Genomic DNA, 27922 nt, shown 5'->3' on the forward strand with positions numbered 1-27922 from the left:
TTTCCTGATGTTTTCCACTATATCAACGTATATACACACACACACACACACATACATGGATATGTACATATGCATCTTTGTGAGTGTCCAGTTGGGTCCCTTTTTTGCCGACACGCCTGAAAAGGCTTCGCATATTTAAACATATTAAATATCAAAGGACATTTGCCTCAATTCCCAATTTCGCTCACATTTCTTTGACCATCTTGGGGCCTCAGCAGGAGACCTGAAGCTGATTCCGAAGCTGATGCTTTTGCCCAATTAAATTTGCATCATTTGTCATGGCAATGGATCCCAATCAGTCGGGCTTTGGGGAAGGTGGCAAGAGCACCATTAGGCTTTCCATGAAGCCAAAAGGGATCACACAGCACAGAATCAGCCAAACAAAAAGAAAAACATATGCAACTTCATTTATATTGAACTCGTAAGCTCGTAATGTAGAAATGGCGGAGGGCAGAGAGAGACTCAAAGAGAAACTTTCCGCGACTAAATCAAATAAAACATCCAGAGGCCAAAAACCTAATTAATTATTTTTTAAATATATCAGTGGTAGTTTCTGGAGTTAAAAGCTTAGTTTGTCACAGATGGTAGATGAATCTTGTTTTGAATTCCATTCAATCTAGGGAATCTGATCTACAAAGACCATTTCGAGCAGCTTTAAGTGTCCAATGGATCAAAGAGTCAACCAAAACTGTTCTCAGCTTAAGCAAGCAGTGGATTGAAAGCAATTGAAACAGTCGAAACTGCTTGCCTATTAGTGGACAATATAGAAATTTGATTATTCAATTTGTTCAAAATAAATCAATAGTAGTTTTGAGGTTCAAAGCTTTTTTTTGTCACAAATAAAAGATACATTTTATGTTGAATTCCATTAAATCTAGGGAAAGCTATCAAAAAATATCAATTAGAGGTTTCTAAAGTGTCAAATAGATCAAAGAGTCACCCGAAACTGTTCTCAGAAAAAGCAAGCAGGGGATTGAGAGTTCGTAAATCTCTAAAAAAATAACCCTTTCTTCGAATTTATATTTGAATAGACCCAAATTTGGTCAGCAATTGGTAAATATTTACTATTATTAGCCAAGACATTACCATACCTTTTTTTAATATTTTTATTCCGAATTTCTCGGTACAACCTAACCGATCTGCATATGGATTCTAACGACAAATATCTAATTAGCAGCCCTGCAAAGTATGCAAGCGTTTTTTCGTTCCTTTTTTCCGTTCTCTTGTCCATGTTTTCTTTGCCTCAGTTTTCCCCCACCCCCTTCCGGTGCGAAACCTTTTCTATTCGCTTGGCTGGGATAAATGGTTTCCCCTATTTTTGTTAAAAATTCAATTAAAATTGTTTAACTTAGACAAAGACAACAACAACAGCAACAGCAACAACAACATAAATACATTATATAAAACAAGAGGGTACGTTGTGAGCCGCGTCAAGGGCCGCGGCTCTACTTAATACCCTATACCATATATGAGCTTATATATTATGAAATTTATACAAAATTTAGTTGCTAGATTTTATCCGTTTCCGTTTTTCTATAAATATTGTTTTCCATCTGTTTCTTTTTTCTACTATAACACTAACGCTCCCCTCCGCCGGAGATCGCACACTGCACGAAGAAGTGTGTGTGTGAGAGAGAAAGAGACTGCCATTTCATTTGTTCCTTCTGGCTAACATAATGATCCTATCTGATCCAGATTCGGCAGTCTGCTAGATTTGGTCATTCTCTACGATTTTAAGTTTTTGGTTAGCTCGTAAATTCGTCCTTTGTGGGGCCGAAAGCGGGATGCATAACACTTGTAATGGATGACATCCACTGTCACCACAAACCGAATATACCCCCATATTACTTTTGATTACCGGGTATAAAAAGGATAAAAAATAAATAAAACGAAGCGAAAAGAAAGGAAAAGAGTTACAGCAGCGGCAGCGGACGTCGACGTCGACGGCGACGCGGCAGTGATGCTGCTGCAGCGGACATTTCAAACAAAAGACAACATAACGAGATTCACACACACACGCACTCGCACACCCATACACCCATACCCACACACACAACAAAAGCCACCCCCTTAGTGACCGACCAACAAAAAAAAAAAAAAACGTGAAAATACAAAGCAAAATCAAATAAAAAACACAGAAAAAAACCAAAACGAAAAAGCATGTAAAAAGGAGAGCGACCTAGAGAGCGAGAAAGAGATAGACAGGGAGAGAGAGCGAGAGAGAGAGAGAGAGAGAGGAATTGAGAAAAAATAAAACCCGCTTAAATTAAGCCCACCTACTGGACCAACCCCCCGAACCACCAGAAAATAAAAGGGGTAGGAGGGCGGAGGCTGGACACCAAAACGCACGAACGGGTAACGGGTTACGGGTTACGGGTTAAAGCGTCCCAGCACCGTTGATGAGCAGCCCACCAGTGGCTGGGGGGGTGGACGGTTGGTTGGGTGGGTGTTGGTGGTGCTGATCCGCCCGCTGGCACTTGCCAATTTAAAAAAGCACAACAAAAGAGCGAGAGGGAGCTATGGGGGGTGGGGGGGTTGAGGAGAAGGTCGCAAAGAAACGGCCACGCAGCATAAATAAAATGCCTGCCAAGCAAGCCCCCATGCCTCCAGTACACCCCCATCCCCCACGAGCACACACACACACACACACAGAGCAACCCTTTTCTGTGCTTCTTCTGCTCTTCTTCTGCCTCATAATGCTGCTTGGCCAGTGGCCAGCCAGTGCGTGCCCCAACACCACCCCCATCCCCCCAAAACGGAAACTAAAAAGTATTGCGACTGAAGCCGATGTCGACGCCGCTGCTCTGCCGGCAATGCCTCGGTGTTTCCCGGTGATTCCCGGTCCAACGATTGTGCCTGGCACTGCCACTGACACTGCCTGACCATCCATTCAAATGCGAACATTCGCAAGGATACCCTGGACGACGGGTGTGTGTGGTCACAGTGGCCACTGCAGAAAACGAAGATGCCAAAAAGAGGGGCATCTTTGTAGGAAGAGAAGTATTATACAAATTGGAAAATATACCCAATTAAATGTTGACCAAAAAAGAATCGATCGGGTAACCGGTACCCGGTACTATATAGCTAGATATTCTTTCATTTAAAACATACTTTTGCGAATGCATCCCCTTTGCTCTATCATCAGTGGTGCTCGAAAGCCAGGTGTTCAAAGAGCCAGGCAACAGTTGGACTTTAACTTTCGGGCTATAAATTCGATTCGATCTAATTGCTTTTCTGCCATCAGGCAGATAGGTTCATTCTTTAACGCTTTTCTGGTACATATCTTCTCAATTTCGGAGGGTGGGTAAGTATATATTTATGACCTTTGTCCGCCGCATGATATCCCATGAGTGTGCAAACAAAATCTGGTTACTCTAGCTCTTCTAGTCTCTGAGAACTTGAATGCTGATCAAGATGTACCCATGTATTCCTTGAGTGCTGGGCATAAAATACTGACCTTTAAGGTTTATGTTTCCCATAGCATTACATACATATTTTAGTGCTATGATAACTCGATTCCTAAAGCTTTCTAGGGTCGAAAATCGATCAGTTGACGGCAGAATTAACTCCGGAATAAGGAATAGTACATACGAATCTTCAATTTCAAGTTCATTAATCCACTTTTTGCTCCACTGTGCGCTGCGATTGGGTGAAGGGATGGGTGTATGGCCGGGGAGACCCCAAAAGCGTGCGGTGCATGTACATGAAGCCATCGCCACATTTGGCTGCATATGTTGGCACGTACCACGACCCACGACCCACGGCCCTGCCCCATCCATCCTTAGAATGGCCAAAACATTCCCCCTTCATTTGCCTCCTGCCACGCATATCCTTGAAGCGACACCGTCGTGCGTGTACATAGGCAAATAAATATTATAGCTGGCCGTGGTGCGGGCATGGGGCAACACTTGCGGGCCGTAAGGGTTGCCACACACACACACACACACACACACACACACATATGCAGATACCCCCCCTCCTTGTGGGAACTGCAGGCGTGCAAAAGTTCAATTGGCGTAAGGTCCACAAGACGATGCCGCAGTAATATGATTTACGGGTCTGTCTGGTTGCCAAATTGATGGAGTGGGTGCGGGAGTGGGAGTGGTAGAGGGGGAGACGTCGAGGCAAAGGGCAACAGGAAGTCTTCCTTGCCCCAGGCAAAGGTGCGTAGACCTCTCATTATCGCCTCGCCATTTCGCTTCATTAGATCCCATGCCATGCCACATATGGACTTGGAAAGGGTTTGATCCTTCCCATTACCCTTCCATATCTTGAAAGATATTCTGGACAACCCGATGTCTGGAGCTTCAATTTGATTTCAATTTTACAGAATCCATCACTTTTGATGCAAATCGGTGCAAATTTTGGATGGATCACTGGATCACTTTCGCCTACGAGTTCCGTGTATCTGACAGATGTATCATCTAAGACTAAGTAGCCCTTGAAACCAATGTACCGCCGATCCTTATATCATAACCCAAACGCTCACTTCAGTAAGCAAAAAACAAGCACAATAAAATGTTCAATTTATTCAATGGAATTATTAAAATGCTGTTTCACCCGGTAAGCATGCAAGAACTCTATTGCAACGAATCGCAATTACAAACATCCTTTTACAAACCAGGCTGCAGATCCACCAACCGTGGCCTCTGCTTCAAGTGCCACATTCGATGATGCCCACACAGCAATGATGCCACCAGCTACAAAGACGAATTTTTCCATCAAGGTGGCATCAGAAGGGTCGTTATTTTCCATCAATTTTTCCATCTTTTGAGACGTTGCTTAACGTAGACCAAAGGACCTCCAAAGCAACACTTAAAATGTATATCACCAAAGACTGTTTTTTTGTTCTATAAATGAGCTCTGACTTGTTAAATAATTTTTGGGGAATTGATTCAGCTAGACCACGCGAAGAGAGCCTACTCGAAATGGATGGATGGATAGGCCCCTTCCCAGAAGTGCAGGACAGCCACAGAAGTCCATGGTGTGGCGCAGGCGCAGCCCGATGGCACAGTGCCCCTTGCTGACTCCTGTCCGTGAGAGCCCTTATGGTCAGCCGCCTGCAAACTCTGGTTCTCCCACTTCCACTGAGGTCTTCGGATGTTCTTAGCCCCCAGACATTCCTTTTCTGAGATCTGTGGCTCCCTGGTCTTCATACATCATAGGTAGGACTAAAGTCAGTGTGTTTACAGGATTGATTTGATCGTCAATCAGCGCCCCATTACAACCATATCCAGAACTCAATTGAACTTTGGACCCATCTACAATTCTTACCATACATTTGTGTTTGTACATATATAGGATATAGAATATAGAATAAACTTTGATTTTTTGTTTCGATTTTTCTTAGGCATTTCTCGCATTTATTTCTTATAGTTCTCGTAACACTCGATTTCCCCTCGCACGGTTCTTATCTTTTTCTTTTTGTTTGTTTTACTTTTACTTTTTTTTATATGTTTTGAATGTTTCTATCAAAATTACAAAAAATTCCCTTTCGATTTCGGAATATAAGGTATATATTGTAATATATATATATATATCAAATGTGTGTGTGGTTTTTTTTGTGGGGAAAAAATCGTATCAAATGGCAACATTGTTCACTATATAATAGACCTGCAAAGAATTTCTTGGGCTTTTCATTTCCTTCTCTTTTGTTTGTTTTTGTTTTTGTTTTACATTCAGTATTTTTGTTAATTATTATTTTGTTTGCTTGAATGGTAGTTATTTTGTTGTTGTAAATTTGTAGTTAATGCATACAATATATGAATGATGTTTGAATGTTTTTTGTTTTGGTTTTTTTTTGCGGCGTTACAATAATCGTATTTATGAGTTGTTTGTTTTTCTGTGTGTGTTGTAGTCGAGTGTGTTGTTGTTTTTGTTTGCTTGCAGTTTGAGTTTTGTTTGATTTTCTTAGTAGATATTTTAGTTAGGATTCTGCTCTCTGTACTCTGCCTTCTGCCTTCCCACACGTCTTATTTACCTAAATTCCCTTCCGTTCTTTTCGTTAAACATTAAAATTGATTTTTATTTAAGCACAAAACAAAGGCAAAAGGCAAAAGGGTAAAGGGAAAACAAGTAAAGTACAAAACAAAATGGCAAATGAAAATGCATGTTAAAATGCTTTTAGTTGAAGCTTTTTTTTCGTGTAGGTTTCTAGATTCCACATTCCTTTGCCTTTAATCGCTATATATATATATATATATATATATCTAGTACCCCTATCATATATATTTATAAATATTCTTTTAGCTTTGATTTCTGTTTCTTACGCTCTAATTTCGGTTTTTAGTACATTTATTTAGCAAAAAACATTCACGACGACGGCGCCTATGGCACATCCTTGTGTTCCCACCACATATATATATATATATGCATATTTTGTATATATACATATGGCGTATAGTTTCTAAAAAATATCTTCATATATTCGTATGTTCGTATAAATATCAAGCTTAAAAAATTGGCATTTCCTTTAGTTTTAAGTATAGGTAGGTATATATCGTAGTAATCCGTAGAGCTCTATATGCATAATACCATTTAGTTCTGCATAGGATAGGAAAGTCAAATGCAAACTCTTAATCATCGTCTAGGCTAATGCTTTCGTTAATCGTTAATCGTTATCGGAACGGAACCCAAGAGCCGCGTGTGTGTGTGGTAGGGGGCACTGATCTTTATAGCTGTGTGCCGCACTGTACTTATGCTTAAGCCGATTTCCATTGTACACACAATACATATCTTTATAGATGGCTTTCGCCGACAAAACAAAACACAAAAAATGGCAATCAAGTTACTATAAAAAAAAAACAACACTGAAAAACATTATCGGGCGGCTACAATCGATAGGAGATCGATAGGTGGCAATTGACTACAGCTATCGATAATCGATTGGCGAGTTTTGATTACTGTTGATTGGATCTCTGCTGGGGATTCTTTTGTTTGATTTCTTTTGATTTCTGCACTTCGGGGATAACATAAAAAAAACCCTATACATATATCTATCTCCCCCCCCCACCCCCTTAAATGTTATATGAACAAATACAACACACACATACATATATAAAATACATATACACATACACATATATATATATATATACATATGCATATGCATATGATATTGAACCATTAGGAACGCGCCTTACAAAATGTTTAAAAATCAGAATATTCTAGGAAAACAATAATCAATTAATTAATTAATACATTATATTATTACAATTACAATTACAAGTACTAGATGAAATACAATATTTGATTTGTGTACAGAAATAACTCTATATAGACGACGCTCAATGCGATGCGTTTTCATTAAAAACTAGTTGGATTTACCCATACCAATGCGCAATATACTATATATTTCATATATATATCCTCCATTCGAGAGGGTTTCTCTCTGATCTGATGATTTGAGTCAAAATAAGTACAATCCATATAGGACTATGGATTCTAAAGGGATTCATAGAAATAATCACTCATTGAATGACGATTTCTGCGTTTAAAGGTCAACTGTCATGAGGAAATTCACTAACATCATGAATTTCCATTTTTGATAATGATTTTTGGATTCTATAGACTCTAAAGGGCCAAAGGAAATACTATACTATAGTTATAGTTACTCGATTCTTTAGGGGAAACGCGTACAGTTGTTTTTGGGGGAATTTTGAGTTCAAACAAATTTACATTAAATATATATAGATCTATATAGTCATATAATACGCATTGTATTGTAGGGCTTCCGGTTTATACGGTTCGATTTCCCATTTTCTTCGGCCTGAGCCACGCATTTGATGCGCTTGCAAATATAAAATTAAAAAAAAAAAAAAACTATAAAAAAAATAATAAAATAATAAATAAAAAATCTTAAACAGGCATAATAGCATATAAAAACATTTTACACTTATCTCAGACGCTAATTAGATCTACATCGATTCTCGTTTCTTTTTTTTTAAGATAATGCACTATTGTTTACACAAAAAAAAAATACATATTACACCTTTATCGCTTTTTTTACAATCTAAAATTTAGCTTAAAAATATATGTATATTTCCTAAAATGAATCGGCGCATTCGAGTGATTTAAGATTTAAGAATTAAGATCCTGCGTTTCGCTCCCTTTCGATATACATAATACTTGTGTAAGAGAATTAGCAGATACATATACGCCATATACTCGCAGGATATACATATATAGTATCTATAGTTAGTGTGTGTGTGTGTGTGTGTGTGTGGATCGTTTCTAGGGACACATTCCATTGTTTCCGCCTAAGACTTAAATAGGAATTTGTATTTGTATTCGCATTTGATTCTCTCTTCTGGTTTCAAGTACAACAAAGAAAAAGGTGTTTCCGATCCGATCCGGGCCATCCCAAGTGTGTGCTGGGAAGGGGAAGCGAAGGAAGAGATTAGTTTCAGTTTTCGAATGGTCTCAAAGGGTACTCACTCTCTACTCTACTCTGCTCCCATCCTACTGCATCCTGCAGCAGCAACGGCGCCTGCTGGATGGCAGGATCGCACCACACTCCTACACTCGATTGGTCGTCAGGTGCGTTTTGTCGCTCCGCTTGGGTGGCGGCGGCGGCGGACGCTTCTTGGGTGGCACACCCATCCCTGGCGGTGCCACCACTGGCGCTGGCATGCCGCCAGCAGCCGCAACAGCTGCAGCACCGTCTGTGGCCATTCCACCTGGACCTAGATTCGATGGCCCCCCAACGCCCGATCCCGATCCGTTCGTCTGGGCGTGCACGTTCTCGTAGAGGGCATTGTGCGCGTACTCGTAGTGCTCCCGCACCCAGTGGCTGACATTCGCCGTCTCGCGATAATAGTGCGAGGAGTTGGCCCCCGAATTGAGATTGTGGGCGGCCAGCAGGTCCTCGTTGCTGAAGTCCCTGAAGCCCAGCACCTCGTGCGGCGTTGTGGCCGGCTCTAGCTTGCACTTTTGCGCCACCTGCCACTTTTTGCGCATCACCCGCTGCAGATCCTTGAGAAAGTCACGCGGCGGATTCGAGGAGGACTCCTGCAGCCGCTTGGGCGATGTCACTTCGCAGCAGCTGCCGCTGCCATTGCTCTGGGCCGAGAGACGCGCCAGATCTGTGCGCGGCGGCAGCATCGGTCCGGGCGCGTACTGCTGGTACGCCGACCCCGATCCAGATCCGGATCCCGTACTGAGCGTGGTGCTGGGCGATCGCTGCGGCAGCACCGGCTCTGGGGAGCACATCTTTCGCCGCAGCAGCACCGGCGAGTCGGCAAAGGAGACCTTCTTCTGGGGCGCGGGTGGCGGCAGTGCAGGCGGAGGTCCTACACCGATGCCGCTCTGCGGTCCCACGTAGTCGGGCGGCGCCTTGTACGGTGGCGCTGCCTTCAGGGAGGCCTGCTTCACCGCCGGTTTGATCGGCTTGGCCGGCACTGCCGGCGGCAGGGATCCGTTGCTGTTGGGCATGATTCCCATTCCCATACCCATCGTGGGCATCATCATTCCCTGCTGCGTGGACGTGGGCGTGGGCGTGGTAGGGCTAGACACCTGCCCCTGTGGCGGCGCTGGTCCGGCGGATGCATAGGCCATGGCATGCATCACCATCACATCCTCGGGCGGCGGCGGTGGCGGCAACGAGGCCAACGACAACTGCGATCCGTACACGTCCTGGTCGTCGGCACCGTCCAGACCGTGCGCCGACAACGGCGGCGGTGGCGGTGGCAGCGAATCGAGCGATAGAGTGGAGGAACACATCAGTGAGGCATCGCTGGATGAGGCATCGCCGAGATTCAATGTGGTTGGTGGCGGCAGCGGCAGCGGCAGTGGCAGCGCCTTGGCAGCGCAAATGCTGGGCGTTGGCGTCGGCGTTGAGTTGCTGCTCGACGATGTCGACGAGGCACTGCCCTGCTCCTGCTGCTGCTGCTGCTTGACAGTCACCGATGATGGGACTACAACGGGCCGTCGCTTGAGGGTGCCGCTTCCGTTGCTCTCCTGCGACTTCCGACGACTGTGGCGTCGCGTCAGGGTGCCACTGCGCTCCGGAGAGCTGGCCTCACCGGCACACCCACCGCCGCCGCTCTCGCAGATGGTGATCTCTCCGACCTCCTTCAGCTGGCGCGTCATCGTGGTGAGCGGCAGATTGGGCTTCATCGAGGGCTTCCGCTTGATGGTGCCGGTCGTAAACTCCGAATCGAAGCCATTGTTGTCGTCCGACAGGCAACCGCTCGAGCTGGAGCTGGAGGCGCGCGAGGTGCGGCCGCTGTTCGAGGAGTTCGACATGGACATGCTGCTGATCGCCGAGGAGACGCTGCCGCATTGCGAGGGCACCGCCGAGGAGATGCTCGATATGGACTCGCTGCTGCGCATCGAGGCCGAGGCGAAGCTCGACTGCGAGACGCCGTCCCCCATGCAGAGGTCCTCGATGAGGAGCTTGTGATTGTGCCACAGCTGCTTGCCATATTTACAGATCCTGATGGCCGTCAGCCAGCGGTCCAGCGTCTGCAGATCCTCGGCGCAGAGCATTTTCAGCGAGCGACAGGACTTGCCCAGCGACGAGTCGACGGCGGACTTGAAGCCAAAGGTGTAGTCCGTCGGGGACTTCCATTTCTTGCGCCACCCCAGACCCGTGTACACATTGTGGCCGCTGAAGAGGGTGAGACAGGCGAGGTCTCTGGTGTTCTTGGTCTTCTCCTTCGGGAAATAGTAGAGGCCCGAGGAGCGCAGCACGAAATGATACCGCTTCCAGCCCTTCTTGGGGTCCGCCTTCATGTAGAGCGGCCCGTCCAGCTGCAGCTGGGCGGCATGCGTCTCAAAGAACTCGTCGAGCAGCATGTGCCGTGTCTGGTCGTCGTGCTGGCAACCGGGCGCCATCTGTGGCCCCGGCAGATACACTTCGGGCCGCGAGAATAGAGCCACCTTGTCCTGGCGCTGCTGGAAGAGCACACGATTGCCGGCGTCTGAGTTCCAGGCCATCAGATTGTCCACCAGCAGCTCGTGATCCTCGAAAAGGCGTTCTGGGGAGGAGGAAGTGAGGATTAGTGGGGACCAGAAGATGGATGACATCTCATTGGAGATTCACTTACCCATTTGCAAGTCTCCCAGGTGCTCGACCAGCGACCAATTTGGCTGCATCTGAACGTGGTTCTTGTCGGCCAGGAGCCGTGTGACATGACCGCAGACCATCCGCTCGTCCACCAGCAGCGACTTGGAGGCCCCGTCCACCGTGAAGGCCTTCACAAAGAGCCGTCGTATGGAGGCGCTCTCCAGTTTGTGCAGCGCCAGCTGGATTTTGGCCGCCTTTGAGCTGCTGTTGCCGCCGCCTCCCTGCCGCTTCTGGGCCACGAGCTGCTGCTGTTGCAACTGTTGTTGCTGCTGCTGCTGTTGCTGCTGCTGCTGCTGTTGCTGCTGCTGTTGCAACTGTTGCTGCTGCATGGAGGTGTTGGACGAGGCCGACGACTCGCTGGACAGCAGCGAAACGGTGTCGCTGAAGGCCGAATCATTGTCCGGCGATTCGGTGCGTGGCTCTCGGTGCGTGACCACGCCCAGCGTGATGCCCATGGTTATGTTTGTGGGCGGCTGATGAGGCATCATCATCATGCCGCCAGCCATCACCGAGGAGGCGATGGATCCGCCCGATCCAGTAGATCCACCCAATGGCCCCGCACCACCCTCGGATATGCCCGAAGACGAGCAGGTGCTCACATCCGCAGAGATGCTGCTGTTTGTGCGCGAATGGGAGCGCGATGAGGCAGCCGAGGACATAATCGAGGGCGGCATCATCACTGTGGTGGCGGCGGCTACTCCTCCCCCTCCTCCTCCTCCAGGAGCATGTCCTGCAATCGATGCTCCTGTTCCCGTTCCCGTTCCCGATGCTGATCCAGCGCCAGGCAGAAACGATGCCTCGCCATAGCTTATCTGCGCCTCCAGCAGGCTCAGCTCCCCCAAGATCTGATCCAGTTCGGACTCCTGTGTGTCCTCCAGGTTGGCCATGGAGATGCGGTACGTGTGCGACTGCGACTGTTGCCTGGTGGCAGCCTCCTCCTCCGCCGTCGTCGTCGTCGTCGTCGTCGTCTTCGTTAGGGGACGGTCGCTGTTCTTTCGCAGTTTGACGCCGCCAGTGCCAGCACCAGCGCCGCCTACAACTACACCACCAACTCCACAATCCCCGCCACCAGCACAGCCCGTGCTTGTCGTCGCTCCTCCTCCGCCGCCGGCACTGCCGCCAACCAAGATTCCCCTGAGGTTTATCTGCAAATGCAAAAAGGAAACGATGGATCAATAAATGGAATCGAGACAGGCGAGGGTGCATGCTCAAGGGTGTCTGAGCGGGATAGAGGTACTTCCGGTGCGAGATTGGAGATGGGATAAGCGGGGTAGCAATGGGAGCTGGAGAGTGACAGAGATCTCTACTTTCCACTGCACTCCCGCACCACTTCACCTGTGATACCGCACTGACTCAAGTTTTGTGCCCCAAGCCCCTTAGCCCCCCACAAAGGACGAAGATCTGGGTAAGCTAAAGCCGCAGAATCATAGAGAATGAGCGCCGAATCTGAATCAGATGGGATTACAATTAAAGCCGCTCTCGCTCTCTCTCTTCCACACACAACTTTCGTCGTGCAATGTGTGCATCCTCTGGCGGAGCATAAATGCCTCTCCGTTTCATTGATGATTATGTATGATTTCCAGGGTATCCCCGGGAGTGTCCAAAGTGCAAAAATGTAATCACATTCGCTCATTTTTGCTGCCTTCTGGTTTTCGTGTGTGTCTGTGTGTGTGTGTGTGTGTGTGGTACGTGCCACAGATGTGCGTCCGCTGTGCCAGGCCGCACGCGATTACCGATTACCGATTGCCGCCAATTGCTGTTGCAGCTGTGCGCGACCCCCTCCCCTCCCCCCTCTCCCCCCGCAAGCTCCATCAGCTGGAATCCAAAACACGTTACACATTTCCGTTTGGCAGCAGCAAAAAATGGCCAATGCTGTTGTGGCGACAATCAAAAGCCGATCCCCATGCCATAATAAGCCCCGCATCGGCATTGCTGATAGTTGCGACAGCTTATATATATATATGTATTTTTTTTATCGGCTTTGGGGCGGCTCTCGGGGAGCCCTGCAGCAGTAGCAAGTGTTAAGTAATTTTCCAAGGCACAAGTCACGTACTAAAGCGACAAAGAAGTCGCTAACAGACTGAAGGGAGGGGCACAGAGACGAAGAGACTCTGGCAATCGGCCAGAAACAGCAGAGAAACAAAGAGTGGAGGATAGGCAGAATAGAGAGAGGAAAACCCATCAATAAACTGTGACAAGAAGAAAACGCCATGCATCATCGCGGTTTAAGTAAAAAAGAAAAAACCCTAACGGTACGAGGTACCCCACAAAAAAACCGATAAAAAGTATTGCAAGTCGCGGCCACCCGACAGACGGTAGATACTGTGGCACTCTATTTTCCATATACATTAGAGACACACATCATCCAAGGCTGGAGTGATCTCCAGAGGAGCTCCCCCTCCTTTGAGAGCATTGGCAGCACTGTGCAGCGGCGTCAGGCACACGCAATGCATGTTGTTTTTGACATTCACTGTCACTCTTCGATTATCCTTTCCATCTGCCTGCCTTCCAGCACTTGAATCCATCAAAGACACTCTTCTAATCGATGGGATTACCTTCCCGAAAGCAAAGACCATGCAAAGCCTTTCTGTGGCTATAGTTGAACGATTTACGATGCAAACGGAGTAAATATGAGAGCATCTGCAACGACTGATGGCCAACTGGTAACTGGTTGCCAGTCTCCCCGGTCTCTAATGGGCTTTTCAACGCTCCGTTGAATGACTCATTGGATTGGTGGGCAGGGGGGGTGGGCTGTGAAAAAGGTTTTTATTATTGGGGTTTATTATTGCTTTGGTTTTTTTATTGTTGTTGTTGTTTTTGGGGGGTAATTGGCACTTGAGTGACAGACAGACAGACAGACAAAATAAAAGACACTCAAAATACGGACCCATCATCACAATCCGAATGAAGGGCAGGGGCAGGGGCAGATTTTGGGGATGGTGCGTGTCTGAGCAGAGATCTCTCTCTCTGCTCTCTCGCCCAAAGTTCAATGACAGTTGCATCTACAAATAAAAAAATTCTAATTGAGAGAGAGAGAGGAAGAGAGAGTCGCAGACCCCCCAGAAACGCGCACAGCATTCAATATTCATTTGTTGTAAATATTTGCATAGGTCCAGCGCTACAGAGAGAGACACACACATCGTGTGTCCACTCTGTGGGTCGCCACGCGGCGGCTCCTTCTTGCAACAAAATGCCAACACAAACAGAGAGGAGAAAGAGAGATGCAGATGCAGATGCACTTTCAACAACAACGACAACATCAACCAAAAGGCAAAGCAAAGAAAAACTATTAGTGCACTCGGAGAAAAATAGCATATTAAAAATTAAATTAAAATGGAAAAATAAGAGTGGTGTCAAATTAATAGAATTCATTTTTGGATTAAAAAAAAAAATGGTTTTTTAAAATGGCATATTAAAAACTAAATTTAAATTTAAAAATAATAATTGGTCTCAAATTAATAGAATTCATTTTTGGTTACAAAAAAAAAGGTTCTTTAATTTTTAAAATAAATAAAATATATTTAACTTTTAGGAAATATAATAAAAATATATTTTTTCTAGTTACGAAATAAGCGCATATCACATATTTTCATATTTAAATAAAAACAATTTTTCCTTTTTTTACTATCGATTGGCATACGGTTTTTTTTCGCCGAGTGTATATTTTTTCAAGATCATTCAAGGTCTGTGTGTAATAGGTAAAGTCTCCTCCCTCTGCTGCTGCTGCAGTTCAATAATCTCCAGACCGCGTATCGGTTTTCTTTGGCTCGCCTTGAAAAACACACATGGAACGGGGCGAGAGGGGAACGGGACAGATCAATGCTAGATCAATATAGAAACATGATTTCCATGATAAACCAATTATAACCTCAGACCAACGACGATAATTGTAGAGCCAGAAGGCTGCCATGCTATACAAAGAATTCAAACGGAATTAAAGCCTCACTTCGTATGGCTTCATTCCAGTTCCAGTTCCAGTTCCACTTGAAAGCGAATGAGACAAAGGCCATGCGGCTATGGGGCCATGGGGCCACGGGGCCATGGAGCTTCCTGCCACACACAGTAGCTGGCTTTGGACCTGGCCCAATCATGGTCGAATCTTGTTTTGAAAGAGCATAAGGCCCGACTTTTATTGATTTGCTGTATAAATTTCCCATAAGCGAACGGAAAAATTCGTTAAACGATTTGGGATGAATGGAATATAATATGCGATGGGAAATAGGAAATCTAATATTAAATGAACCAAATTAATTGATTACAATACGATACGATTATTATTATTATTTCTATTTGTATTATTGTTGTATTATTATTTTTATAAATATTATTGTTAATATTAGTAATAATATTATTTCTATTATTAACATTATTACTTTTTGTATTATAATTATTATTTATATCATTTTTATTTATAATATTTTTTATTTTTATTATTATTTATTTTTTTTTTTAATTTTTTTTTGTTATTATTTTTTATTTTTATCATTGCTTTTTTAATTTGTATTATTATGTATTACTTTATTACTATTTTTTGTACTATTATTATTATTTTTTGTATTATTATTTTTTTGTTATATTATTTTATATTCTTTAATTTTTTTATATTTTCTTATATTTCTTTTTATATTTTTGTATAATTTTTTTAATTTATATCATTATTTTTATAATTTTTAGTATTATTTATTACTTTATTATTATTATTAATTATTTAAGTAGTTTTCTACTTTATGTTTTTCAATTGCCAGTCACCCGTGAACGTCGTATGTATGTCATGTGTATGTGTATGTGTATGTGTACACATGTATGTGCCTGTGTTAATGGAACTGTTGCTGTGCTGTGCTATGCTCTGCTCTGCTCTGCTGCATTATGTACATTTAGTTGTAAGGCAACAATTAGAAAAACACTCCCCATGACATGACCTACTCAACAAAATGTTGCATGTTCCGGTACCATTCCCCAGCGGGATTTTCCGTATAGTCATGGCTACGGAAACGGCTACGGCTGCGGCTACAGCTCTGAAGATGGGCATGGGCATGGGCAGGGGTATGAGGGTAATGGTTGAAAGCTTCAAGTGTAATTACTTTTACTTTACTTTACTCTACTCTACTTTATTATAATAATCATAATATTCCCAACAATTAACTAAAAGTGAGCGCCAACGACGTCATCACTTGCACCTGTGTGGGGAGAGAGGGGGGGAGGGGGGCGAGGAGGCAAGAAATGGAAAATGGGAGTGGGTCTTGGTCTGGGTCTGTGCCCTCGAAAAAGCATTATGAATATATTTTCATGTTTGTGGACATTTACAGCCACTTCCGTCGTCAATTAATAAAAACAACAAACGCAACGCCCAAAAAAAATAACACACAAAAAACAAGGAAATGAGAAAATACAAAGTTGGCTTTCGAGCGGGAGTGTTGCGACTCGAATGATACCCAAAAATCAGGAATAAAGTGGCGAAGACTGAGTGGGTGATCAACCAGGGGAGATACCCTCTACTCGGATGGTGGCAAGCCATCAGTATCGTGGGGCTCGATCAACCAGGAAATGTATGTAGTCCTCTACAAATCTTAAAAAAAAAGACAAAAGGGAAGTCCCTCCACGGATTCTACATTTCGGGCAGATCCCGAATTCTAATAACATTCTGTACACATTTTTCTATGGCTTGAGATTTAGCCCAATCGATGAACACACAATATACCCTCTACCCGTGGCCATAGCGAGTTTACAGGGTATCCTTCTCCCACGAGAAAAGCCACCACAAGAATGGACAACAAAATGGTTTTTCGCCAAAAGAGAAGCGACCGCAACAACAACAGAAAAGAACAATCAACTAAATTAATTCATTAAATTTAACTTTTAATGATCCCCACACACACGCACGAGGAGGAGGGCCTGCCTTATAGAGAGGGTCCCGCTCCTTTTGCGAATGTCCCCCCCCCCCAAATGCTCGTAAAAATGTTGCAAATTTTGGTTATACAGAATTTATAATGCTCATGAGTATTCATATAACATACAGCCATCCACAAGTACACATGTTTCATCCACCATTTCCATGGGGGCCTTCAAAGAAGTCGAGTTTTGGTCTTCTGTGGTTTCTGGTTTGCTTTTTTATTCGGTCTGTGGTTCGTTAAGCAGCCTAATTGGTGTGTGAGGAGGAGGCGCTACACGCCAGCAAGCACCACATTTAAAGAAGTTCGGAGTTCAAGGCAAGAGTCCGGGGGGGTCAGTGCAGGGCAGTGCAGCGGAAGGGAGTACTCAACCGAAATCTATTCGGCACCTACTATTTATTATTTATTATTTATTTATGTATCTTGAATTTAATAATGTATACCAATCGCTTTCCACCAAGAGTGGAAAAAAACAAAATATTTGAATTATTATTCTATTTTTTTTTAGAAAAGGCTTTGTATTTAAACAAAAAATAATAAAAAAAAATACAAAAAAAAATGTGTGCTATCAAGGTCGAAGAATTTGTAGGGGGATATTATTTGGTTCAATTATCAGTGCAGGTTTCTAGGGTAGAGGTCCTCTTAGAACACCCTGTTGAGCAGGTCGACGGGGTGTATTCTGGAATCTTGTTCTCGGAAGACGCCTCGCCAGTACATTAGGGTGGCTTCTGAGCTTATAATTATGGTTCCTCGTTTGATTATATTTAAAAAAAATATATATTTCACAGCAGGAAATTAATACACAATGTCTAATTTAAAAAAAAAAATACATTTCATAATTAAATTAAATATTTTAATATTAAAAAGTTATTTTATTATTTTGGTGAGGACTTTTCAATATGTACATTTGAATTGTGTTTAAATTAAAGTGCATTTTTAATAATTATATTTTATAACTCTATTGATTCTATTCTACTCGTAAAGAGGGGATATGTCTCGCCATTTCTCTCCGATTGTCAGATGGGAAGGCTTATAAAGATTTTTTGAACATCTCCTTAATACCTTTTTCGTTGCTCGAGACCGAAACTCATCGAAAATCCATCAAGGAAGCAGAAAGGCGGAGAAAGGAGTAGAAAAACTCATTAAATCCACACACGCGCGAGCGATGCGTCCCCTAAAAGAAAAAACATCTGTTCCGTACTTTAAGACAGAGCGAAACCCTTAAGAACCCTTGCGAGAAAGGAAATCTGGTATCCTCCTTCTCCTTTATACTTCGCTCCCTCTCCCTCTCCCTCTCCCTCTCTCTCTCTCTCTCGCTCTCGGGCGGCGCGCGTGCAATGCGGCAAATGACGCGTGTCGTGTCCTCCGAAGCAGCTGCCCCTCGAACAATAAATCGGAGATCCGAGATCTTATTTTTTTTCGGGGTTTCGGGGTTAAAATTGCACCTGCCGCCGCCTGTTTTTCAAACACAATGCAAAGTGAGAGAAACGGCAGGGGAAGGAGACAGGGAAGACAAAGACAGAGATGGAGAAGGAGAAGGAGAAGGAGACGGAGAAGGAGAGGTGAGGGAGAACTAAAAATGGTTAATGACGTTCATTCGATTCTGTTTTGTCTGGTTTGTCCTCCCCTCTGACGTTGTCGCTGTCGCCGACTCACGCACGTCTCCCCCCCCCCCCCCCTCCCCTGCACTCCACACTCCACCACTCTGCTGATTATGAGATCAAGATAAGCGACAGCCTCGTCTCGTCTCCCCTCTCTCTCTCTTTCTGGCCTTTCCTCGGTTTCTTGTCGTGTCATGCGAACAGATGCATTTTCAAGCATATCCTCTCTCAATCTCCCACCATCCTTCAGCGGTGGTTGTGACCCTTATGGGCGTGGTCCCTTGACTGACTATTCCATTGCTGCAGGCTACGCGACAAGAGCAGTGTACGTACACTGAGAGAAAACCAAATACATTACGTTCCATTCGGCAGCAGGCCTGCCTTCCACCATTCCCCCACTCACACCGCTCACCACCGTTCCATTCCATCCATTCCATTACTTTTTATTCAGTTTCATGCCACCTAGGGTCACATCTTTATTTCCATTCCCTAACTTTCCGCCACTATTCCTAACCACCGTTCCACTCCATTATTGTTACATTGGTTTCTAGCCAAAGCTTTCTCTCCATTGATTTCTCTCAGTGCAGGACTGGTAACTTGAGACATTCTCTTCCTTTTTTTGGCTCTGGTGTGCGTCTTTTAGGGGTTGCAGGCCGTGAGATCGTTTGGCCCGGCGGGACTGCTTAACCCTGCTTAACCCTGCTTCTGTTTCGACGACATCAATCACTTGTTGCTGCCCCTGGCAGTGCAGCAGGCAGTCTTTTGGGTTTCTTCGTTGGGTCCCCCATTCGAGCATTTGTTATATTTCTCATTTCTTCTGGGTTCCCATTATAAATCATCAAAACATATGATTACACGCTTCCCGTACGCTACTATTTCTCCGCCCCATCCTCCTCCCCCTCTACCATGTCGTTCTCCCCCTTTTGACAAATTTTTTATTGCCGCTCAATCAAAAGAAAAAGAAAAAAAATGTAATGTAAAAAGGGGTTCCATTCGGGTTGGTATATGGTTTTGGCGAGGGGTGCGGGGAATACATTTGGGAATGAAAATAAAGGGAAAGGGAATAGGAAAGTAGCTGCCAAATGCTAATTTCGCCGATTGTTCTATAAACAATATTGCACTATAATTATAGAAACGATAATTCATCAGCTAATTGGAAGCGAAATTCCATTTTGGAATGGAAATGGAAATGAAAATGGGTATGGAAACAACCCACACAAGATTCCGTTCCCGTCCGTTCTGGAACAGATCGTTTCGTATAAACGAAATCAATTAGGAATGGAATGCGGAACAACAAAATGTGGCTGCTAAATACCGTCTATAAATTATATTAAATATCTAGTCTATATACATCAGTATATATATATATATCTCCACAACTGATGTGTGTGTGTGTGTGTTTGTGTAACATTTAAATTGTTGAAAAGTTTATTGCGGCTTCAATTAGCAAAAAATAAATAAAAAATATTGAGTGGCTGGGGGAACGGAATGGGAATGAAATCCGCGCATGGTATCATTTCCAGTGTGTGGTGTAAATGGGAACTGAAACAGAGCGTAAATGGAACGCAGTGGCAATGAAATGTGAAAATAATGTAATGAAATGAAACGGAAACGGAAATGGTACCGGATCCTTGGAACGTTTGAATGGAAATCAAACTGGAAACAGGGAAAACTGATTTAAAGTGCAACCCAAAAGACAGTTGCCTGTTCTCGGCCCACAGTTCATCCCGAATGCATTTTCTTGTATGTATGTATGTGCATCCATGTTTTCTATGTGTGTGTGTGTGTGTGTGTGCAAGTGTGTGGCAAAATGCAATCTATTAGCAAAATTGGGTCACTGCACGCCCACTTGGTAACACAGAGACAGACAGCCAGACAGAGGGAGAGAGAGAGAGAGAGAGAGAGAGAGAGAGGGGGTACTCTCCCGTTTCAACCACATCCGAGTAGACCCTGGTCTGCTCTCGAAACTGATCCGTTCCGTTCCGTTCCGTTCTCCTCTCCGATCGGATCCGACCGCCAATCCAAAGCCAAATCCGAATCCGAACCGCAGGCAGCGTCAGCGGCTCGTGTTTAAATATAATTTACAAATTGTAACAGACGCCCACAGGGGACACGCCACAAGACGATCCGCGGACGATAGCGCAAGGAGCGAGAGAGAGAGAGAGAATATGGTAGGAAAAGTCATGGCAAGAAAGAGGGCAACAAAAACCACAACTAAAAATACGATCGAAATACAACTATTTTGCGCTAATTTTGAAACGAAGACGAGAAGACGCGACCCGACGACCCACAAGAAAGAGGAAGCTCCAATGGCAAGAAAGAGACCCCCTGGCTACCGAATCACAGATACCCTACAGCTGCATACCCTCACTGGCATGATCTTTGAAGAGTAACATAACATCCATCCTAGAGTCAAGTACTGACCGATTACAGGAGTATCAATATGTGCCCCCCTCCGCTCCCACAACAGCATTCCGTTCAAAAATAATGCACAGGGTCAACCGAGAGCCGAGAGAGCGGACAACATAATGGAATAAGGGGAAGGAGAAGCAAAGAACCGTTCAGCCGATAGACAGATAGCAGAAGCAGAAGCAGCATAAATTGACAAGGGGAAAGGGGCCCAACGAGAGGGAGAAACGAAACGAGAGAGTTGACGATTGAACGCACAGGGAAACGCAACGAGGGAGTGCGAGCGAGGGGAGGGGGCGTCAGAGCGAAACGGAGCGGAGCGTCGCGACGAGTCGTGTGAAGCAACAAGGCCCCCAAGTACATAATTTCGAAATGAATATGGCGACAAAAGAATTTTAAATATGTACACGCGTATGCATGTTGTAAAAGTGTATGTATATATGTATGCCTGTGCGTATGTGTGCGTGTCGTACATTATTTTTCCTCCATTTTCGGTTCCTAAACGGAAACAAGCGATAATAAAATATTTACAGCTACAACAACAGCAGCAGCAGCAGCACTACGCCACTTCCAGCAAGCAGTGCTGCTCACATGTAAAAAGGGACAAAAAAGCAATAAGCAAAGCAAAGCACAATCAAAGGCACCAAAGCGTGTAATAAGAGAATCATAAAATTTATAGCAAAAACACCAAGAACTTGGATAACGAAAAAAGCAAAAACAACAAAAAAAAAGAAGAACCGCAAGAACTCAACTCAGCTTCAATAATGCACACCGGCAGCGACGTCAAAGCTGTGCTAAAATGTCTGCATGTGTGCGTGCGTGTTTGTGTGTGTCGGGGGAGGAAGCTGCGCTGCATTGATTCTGCTCTGCCTCTGCTATGCTGTTCTGTTCTGCTCTGCTGCCGGCAAAATGCCGCTCGACACAAAGCACAGTGGATCGTGTCATGGCCTTGAGTGGGCGAAAAACAAAAATGATTTTGATTGCCACCGATTGCGTATGCAGAGATTTACGAAACGAAACATGTGTAGAGCAAGCGATGTACTACATATATGTACACATATACATACATACATATGTACATATATTTAATTGCAACACAGAATCTATTTCCATGGGTACACTTCTTGGTCAAGTGGTTTTTTGTGTGTTTCCAACCAATGCACCTAATCTAGTTGAAAACTTTTTACTTTTCAGAATTCAGTATATCACCCATTGTGCGGTGTCTAGCGCAAGCTTTTCACTTTTATTTTTTGTTTGTTTTGTTTTGCCCACGAGAGACAGAAGTCTAGTTCTCGCTTTACAATATTTCCGGTATCCATTAGATCAATCACTGCCGTTTCCACGAATTTCCTTCTTAGTCACACTGTGCAAAATGCACGAACGAACGCAGTAGTCCCCCCTCCCCCACCGCCCGCAATCGGAGCGAGTGTTGGAGTGAGACAGTATGACAGATCTGCAATTACAAACTGTTCCGCGTGTGTTCGTGTGTGTGCGTGTGTGTGTGGGTGCGTGTGAAAGGGTAAATGGTACAAATGTGCGTATGCTGTTCATTCGTGTGTGTGTGTATAGTGGCAATGTAATTAAAAAGAGTTGAGCAAATATTTGACGAACGTGCAGAAGCAATTAAAAGCAGTGGGACGACGAGGAAAGGACCCCGACCGACATCATCGGCCAAAGGAGTCACAAAGTTTTAGTCGAGTCAGCGATGCGGGTGGGTGAGTGACGGGGGGTGGGTGCAGCCGGATGATGACGCACATACGAGTCGCCGTATTAGCCGGCAAAGAGCCAAAATAACAGCAAACCAGCAGACGGGTGGGGGACAGTGGAAACAAAAATGCTGAATGGAGGAAAACAAAAAAAAACTACTACTGCATATGTACTACGAAGGAGTCTGTGGTATAGGGAAAGATAAGGCACAGAAACTGAAGACCAAGTAAACAGTAATAAAAGCTGATTCCCCCCACAACCTGCCATACGCTTCTTCCCTTTATCACTTTCCGTTCCTTCCCCTCCCGCATTTCGATTGAACATTAAAGCAAATAAACTTCTGTCGATGCAGATGCGGCACAGCACCCCACCACTCCCGAGGCAAAAACAAAACCGAAAACGCATTAACATTAACTGCCAAAAGCAAAAACAAACAAATCTCCTCCACTCGGCCGCTGTCTCTGCCGGCACTAGCTTTGCGTTTTATTCTCGTCAAAAAACAGTGCTTTCCAGCAAAGGGGGGGCGGCGGGGGGGTGTTCGTGTGTATGGTGTGGGCCAGCTGGACGGTGGTATTTGTGTCTGTTATTCCTCTTACCACTTCGATCGTTTACGTCCCGCTGTTGCTTCTGCTCTCTGCTCCCTTTTATCCACTTCTTCCACTTTTCTCAATTAACAAAAGGCACTTTTAATTATTGCTTCATTTACCCCACAAATGCTTCACTTCTATATACACATACAATATGTACATATGTATGTACACAACAGTTATGTTGTTGCAAGGAACTTAATAAACGACGCAACAACAGCACACACAGCAAAAAAAGACGAAACGAGCTTAAAACGTAACGCAAAATCAAAAAATAAAAACCGAAAACGAAAAATAAACTCAAATAATTGTGAATTTCAATTTCCGCGCGCGCTCTTTTTACACAGTTTTTTTTATCTTTGCGGTCCCGTTTTTCGTTTGCTGCGCCTCTCCGCTGCTGCTGTTGCTGTCGTCTTGTGCGCGCGTCGGCCGAATTCGAACTGTAAATCCGAGAGCGCTGCTCACTTTGAACGAACGTGCTGGCTCGTTGGGCCGCAGTGATGCCAACTCAGCCTTTTCCCTGTAAGATCTAGCTCTTTTCCAATTTAAACAGCGGGAAGGGATTTTTGTTTTGTTTTTTTTTTACGATTTTTGGGAAGTATTTAATCTAGAGCTCAAATTATTAACTCAAAATTTAGATTGTATTTTTATAAACATATTAATCGTACATAAATAAATAAATACGAGTATCTAAAATTTAATTGAACTCTAAATAAAAAGTATCATCATAATCATTTTTATTAGCATTTTCTGTTTTTTGTTGATTTTTTTAATTGCAATTGCAAAAAAAAAAATATTGGGAAGACTACTCAGTGGTCCGGCGGCTGCACAAAGGGCCAAGGTGTATTTAATGGAAGGAAATGTTTCTTTACACACTCCAGAGTATATTTCCGATTAATTAACACATTTTTGTCAAATTAGCTTAATGCTTAAGACTTTGTGTAGAATATTTATAACAATAAAAAATTTACTGTTTTTTGCGTGCCATCCGAAATCATGCAACTTGTATGTTGTAAGCTTGTTCAGAGGCTCATCCCTCGCACTGCCCTACCTTGTGTTTAATATGCCTTGCACAGGACTGGACTGGCCAGGGCTCTAGAGAGGTTGGCAAAACGCCCAGGAGGCAGTGGCTTGAATTTTTGCAGAATTTCGGCTGTTTTTTTTTCGCACAATCAGCGCAATTAAACAAATTAGACACGCACATAGAAGGACACGCCGCATGTCCTGCTGGGAGGGCAGCAGCCTACAGTTGGACAGAACAGCATCGCGCATTGCTGCATGCCGCATGCCGCATTCAGAATTCAGGAATCCCTCAAAACCAAGTATGCGCGTGTGTGTGCGTGTGTGTGTGCAGGCAGCACGTAATTGCAGTTAAATTTTATTGCAGTCACGTAGCAAAAGGCAAAAGAAAACAAAAACTAAAGAGTATCCATTTTTGTGGGCGATAGCGAATAGTGAACACCCTAAAGATGCGAAAAGAAAGCCGTAGGCACAATTTATACTCTTATAATATATAGTATATATTTCCTTGAGTCGATATGCTATTAAAATGTTTAATTTTTGTATAAACAAAGTTACAATACTTGCTGTGAATCGTTTTTCGATACAAACCCTCTTTGACTTTTCCTCGAATAGCGGCATAAATCAATTAAACGAGACCCGATTTGGAGTACTTTATGTAACGAAGAGTGTCAGTGCGGTAAGGGTATGCCAGAAAGTAAACGAAAAGAAAGACGCAGGAAGAGCGACGACGACAGCGACCTCTGGCTGGCTGCTGCTGCTGCTGCGCTGCTTCGGCAGAAACAAAGAAGGAAGCAACAACTGCGATGTTTCTGCTGCGCTGCTGCTTTTGCTGCTGGACTTGAATAAACAATTTAATTTCTTTCTTTCTCTTCTGCCTTTCTCCTTTAGCGCCCCCTCTCTTAAGAATTTATGCATGGTGAAAGTAATGAGGGGAAACACAAAAGTTAGTACCGCAATTAATGTGTCGGCACTTTCTTGTTCTTGGCAGCAAAGAAGAGCAGAGCAGCATCACCAGCCAGCGCAGATGGCCCAGAGATTAATCATCGGCGTCTCTTTCATTCTGATTGGACTGTTCAGCGTTGACTCATTTTCTTTTCCCTCAAAATCTCTGTACCTTTTACAACACTAAACTGGGAATATTTTCAATTACCTATGTCAGCCCCCTCCCCCCACGAACTTTTTTTAAAACTCCTTTTCCACACAGTCCGCCCACACACACACAAATGCTGTCGCTGCCAACGTCAGCGTCACAGAAATCTAATAAGAAAACCAATAAACTGCACAAAAGACAGCAGGCAGTAGTAGTGGGCAGCGCAGCAACAGCATTAAGACCGATGCATTGTGCTTTTCTTGTTGTTTTTGTGCGTGCGTGTGTGTGTGTGGGAGCGATTTATGAAGTATAAAAGAAATGAAAAGAGAGACATAACACGCACACTCATGCACGCATATGCATTGAGCGTGTGTTCAAGTGAGACAGAAAGAGATACGATACTTACATTGGTTATTGTTGTTGTTTCCTCAAGATTTTGTTGCTGTTGTTGCAGATGTAACTGTTGTTGTTGTAGTAAATGTTGCTGTAATAGTTGTTGTTGTGCTGCCAGACCGCCAAAATCCATATTACCAAAAGAAGGGAGTGGGGTCGGTCGGGAGCGCGGGTGGTATTATATGTAGGACTACGAGCAGGGCACTGCAGCTGTAAAAGCGAGCGAGTGTGCTCTCTTTGTCTGCTGTCACTGCTCTCTATCTCTCTCTCTCTCTCTGTGTCACTCTCTGGTTACTCTGCTCTGGTCTCTCAGTGTGCGCCTTTTGTGCGATCGCTGGAGTTTTTTTTTATATTGCACACAAATTTTTGAAGAAATGCAATTGAAAAGGAGAAGCAGGTTTCTTCGTTTTGTTTTACACTTATTCGTCGTAATTTAAGCAAATTCGAGTCGCGTTAACCGTTGGTCGGCTCGATTTGCATTTCGCTTTTGATGCAGTTTCTTGTTTCTTCAAACCCGCTCTTCCTGGGCCTTCCTCTTGCTCCCTCTCTCTCTCTATCACTTCGCTTCGGGTAAGTGCGTGGGCGAAGAAGCCGAATGGAGCACGAGCACGAGCACAGTTTATGCACTGGGGAGAGACAACAACTACACCCACACATGCACACACGCACACACATGCAATTCTCTGGCTCTATCTCGCTCTGGCAAACACACTCTTATTGTTGAATATGCTGCCCAATTGCACAATACACTTCCCCTCACACTCCTTTGCCTACGTCTCGCTCCACTCCTCAATCCTACACTCCTTTTCCGACTTCCCACAACACTTGCACTTCCCACTCCTTTTCCACTTCCCACTCCAATTTCGAATATCAATTCCAATTGCAAGTTGCGTTTGTGTTTTGTTGCCTCTTTCTTGGCTTTTCCTCCTTGGGCTCCTCTTTTTTCCAACGAGTATTTGTATGTGTGAAGTGTGTTCCTTTTACTACTCCGTTTTCCCAGAGTGTTTCCTCCTGCTATGCTACTCTTCTTGCATGTGTTTTCCTGGTACTACTCCTCTTTATCCGCCTGTGTGTTTTCCTACTCCCTTTTCCACGCGTAAGTATGTGGTTTCTTTTCTATTCCTTCTTTTTGCGGCGTTAGTCAGCCTGTTTGTTGCTGCTTCTGCTGCTGCATTTTGTTTGGCTATAATTTTGTTTAACACTTTCCAGCCATGCGAACGGGATTTCCTTAAACACAATTGCACTGCATTTTCATATAAGCTGTCGCGTACACTACTTCTACTATTTAACTTGATTCTTCAGTCGTGTGTGCAATTGAACAGAAAAAACAAAACAAAATAAACAAATGGTGTACTATTTTTGGGGGAAAAACTACGGAAAATTTCGTGCGTAAATTTTCACGAAAAACGCCCCGCCCCGCGCGGCACTGCAGTTGTGTATGGGGTGTGACCGCATTTGGCTAAGACAAAAAGCCTGACAAAAGCCAGGGCTGCATTGCAGTGCATCAAGTGATTTCGATGCAAGCTTTCACTGGTCACTCTGTTCGATTGAAACAAACCGGCGCAAGATCTGCCGATTCAAACTAATAAAAAAGGGTATAGAAACTTCCACACGCAGGTTTTTCGAATATTCGCTTTCTCAAATCGTACGTCAGTGCGTCACTTGCTCTCTACTTTGTGGTGGGAAATCCTAGCGCTTGGAGGGATTTTTCATTCGAACAAATCCCTGCAACAATGGGCGAAATTCTGCATACCCTAGGAAGCAAGGATATTATAGAATTGGGGAAATGTTTGTCATCTGGCTCCAATGTGTACAGAAACTTGTCAGTCTCTTCTTACAGAGTCCAAGAATAGGTATCGCGATTCGAGATATTTGTACAAGAAATTAATTGTATGTATGAGTAGGTTCAGGCGGTAGCCTGGGAGAGTGATGAAACCCTCCCAAGCTCACTTGGACCTGTAGAAGGTCCGTTGTGGTGTATGTATGAGTAGGTCAAAAACAATTCAATCCATGACAAGGTAATTATTAATTACTGTTATTAAACAGCTTGAGTATAGGGTATGCCAATGCCCATACTCCGGTTGACAAGCAACAGTCTTCAAACACCAACAACATATTAAATATGAACTGACATTCCATGCTCACTTAATACTCAT

General features: G+C 44.2%; 1 protein-coding gene and 1 long non-coding RNA gene across 2 annotated transcripts; one reads left to right on the forward strand and one right to left on the reverse strand.

The window, feature by feature from the left end:
* The first annotated feature begins 4424 nt into the window (after positions 1-4424).
* Positions 4425-4825, forward strand: LOC117184621 (uncharacterized). Its single transcript, XR_004470029.1, has 2 exons — positions 4425-4563; positions 4625-4825. It is a non-coding gene; the product is annotated as an uncharacterized lncRNA (long non-coding RNA).
* Positions 4826-5320: 495 nt separating this feature from the next.
* Positions 5321-27258, reverse strand: pico (ras-associated and pleckstrin homology domains-containing protein pico). The gene is made up of 4 exons (XM_015186346.2): positions 25780-27258; positions 11049-12213; positions 8437-10979; positions 5321-8372 (listed from the first exon to the last, which is right to left on the reverse strand). The coding sequence occupies exons 1-3, from the start codon at positions 25897-25899 to the stop codon at positions 8518-8520; spliced, it is 3747 nt and encodes a 1248-aa protein (XP_015041832.2). The 5' UTR covers positions 25900-27258; the 3' UTR covers positions 5321-8372; positions 8437-8517.
* Between the last annotated feature and the right edge of the window lie 664 nt (positions 27259-27922).

The sequence above is a fragment of the Drosophila pseudoobscura genome, chromosome X (genome assembly GCF_009870125.1).
Source record: "Drosophila pseudoobscura strain MV-25-SWS-2005 chromosome X, UCI_Dpse_MV25, whole genome shotgun sequence".
Classification (NCBI taxonomy): Eukaryota; Metazoa; Arthropoda; class Insecta; order Diptera; family Drosophilidae; genus Drosophila; species Drosophila pseudoobscura.

Excerpts from the sequence above, each read along its gene's own strand:
- pico (XM_015186346.2), bottom strand. The coding sequence starts at position 25,899 with ATGGATTTTGGCGGTCTGGCAGCACAACAACAACTATTACAGCAACAT. Across the intron at positions 12,214-25,779 it reads AAACAACAACAATAACCAAT|ATAAACCTCAGGGGAATCTT; the intron begins GTAAGTATCGTA and ends TTGCATTTGCAG. Across the intron at positions 10,980-11,048 it reads CCTGGGAGACTTGCAAATGG|AACGCCTTTTCGAGGATCAC; the intron begins GTAAGTGAATCT and ends CCTCCTCCCCAG.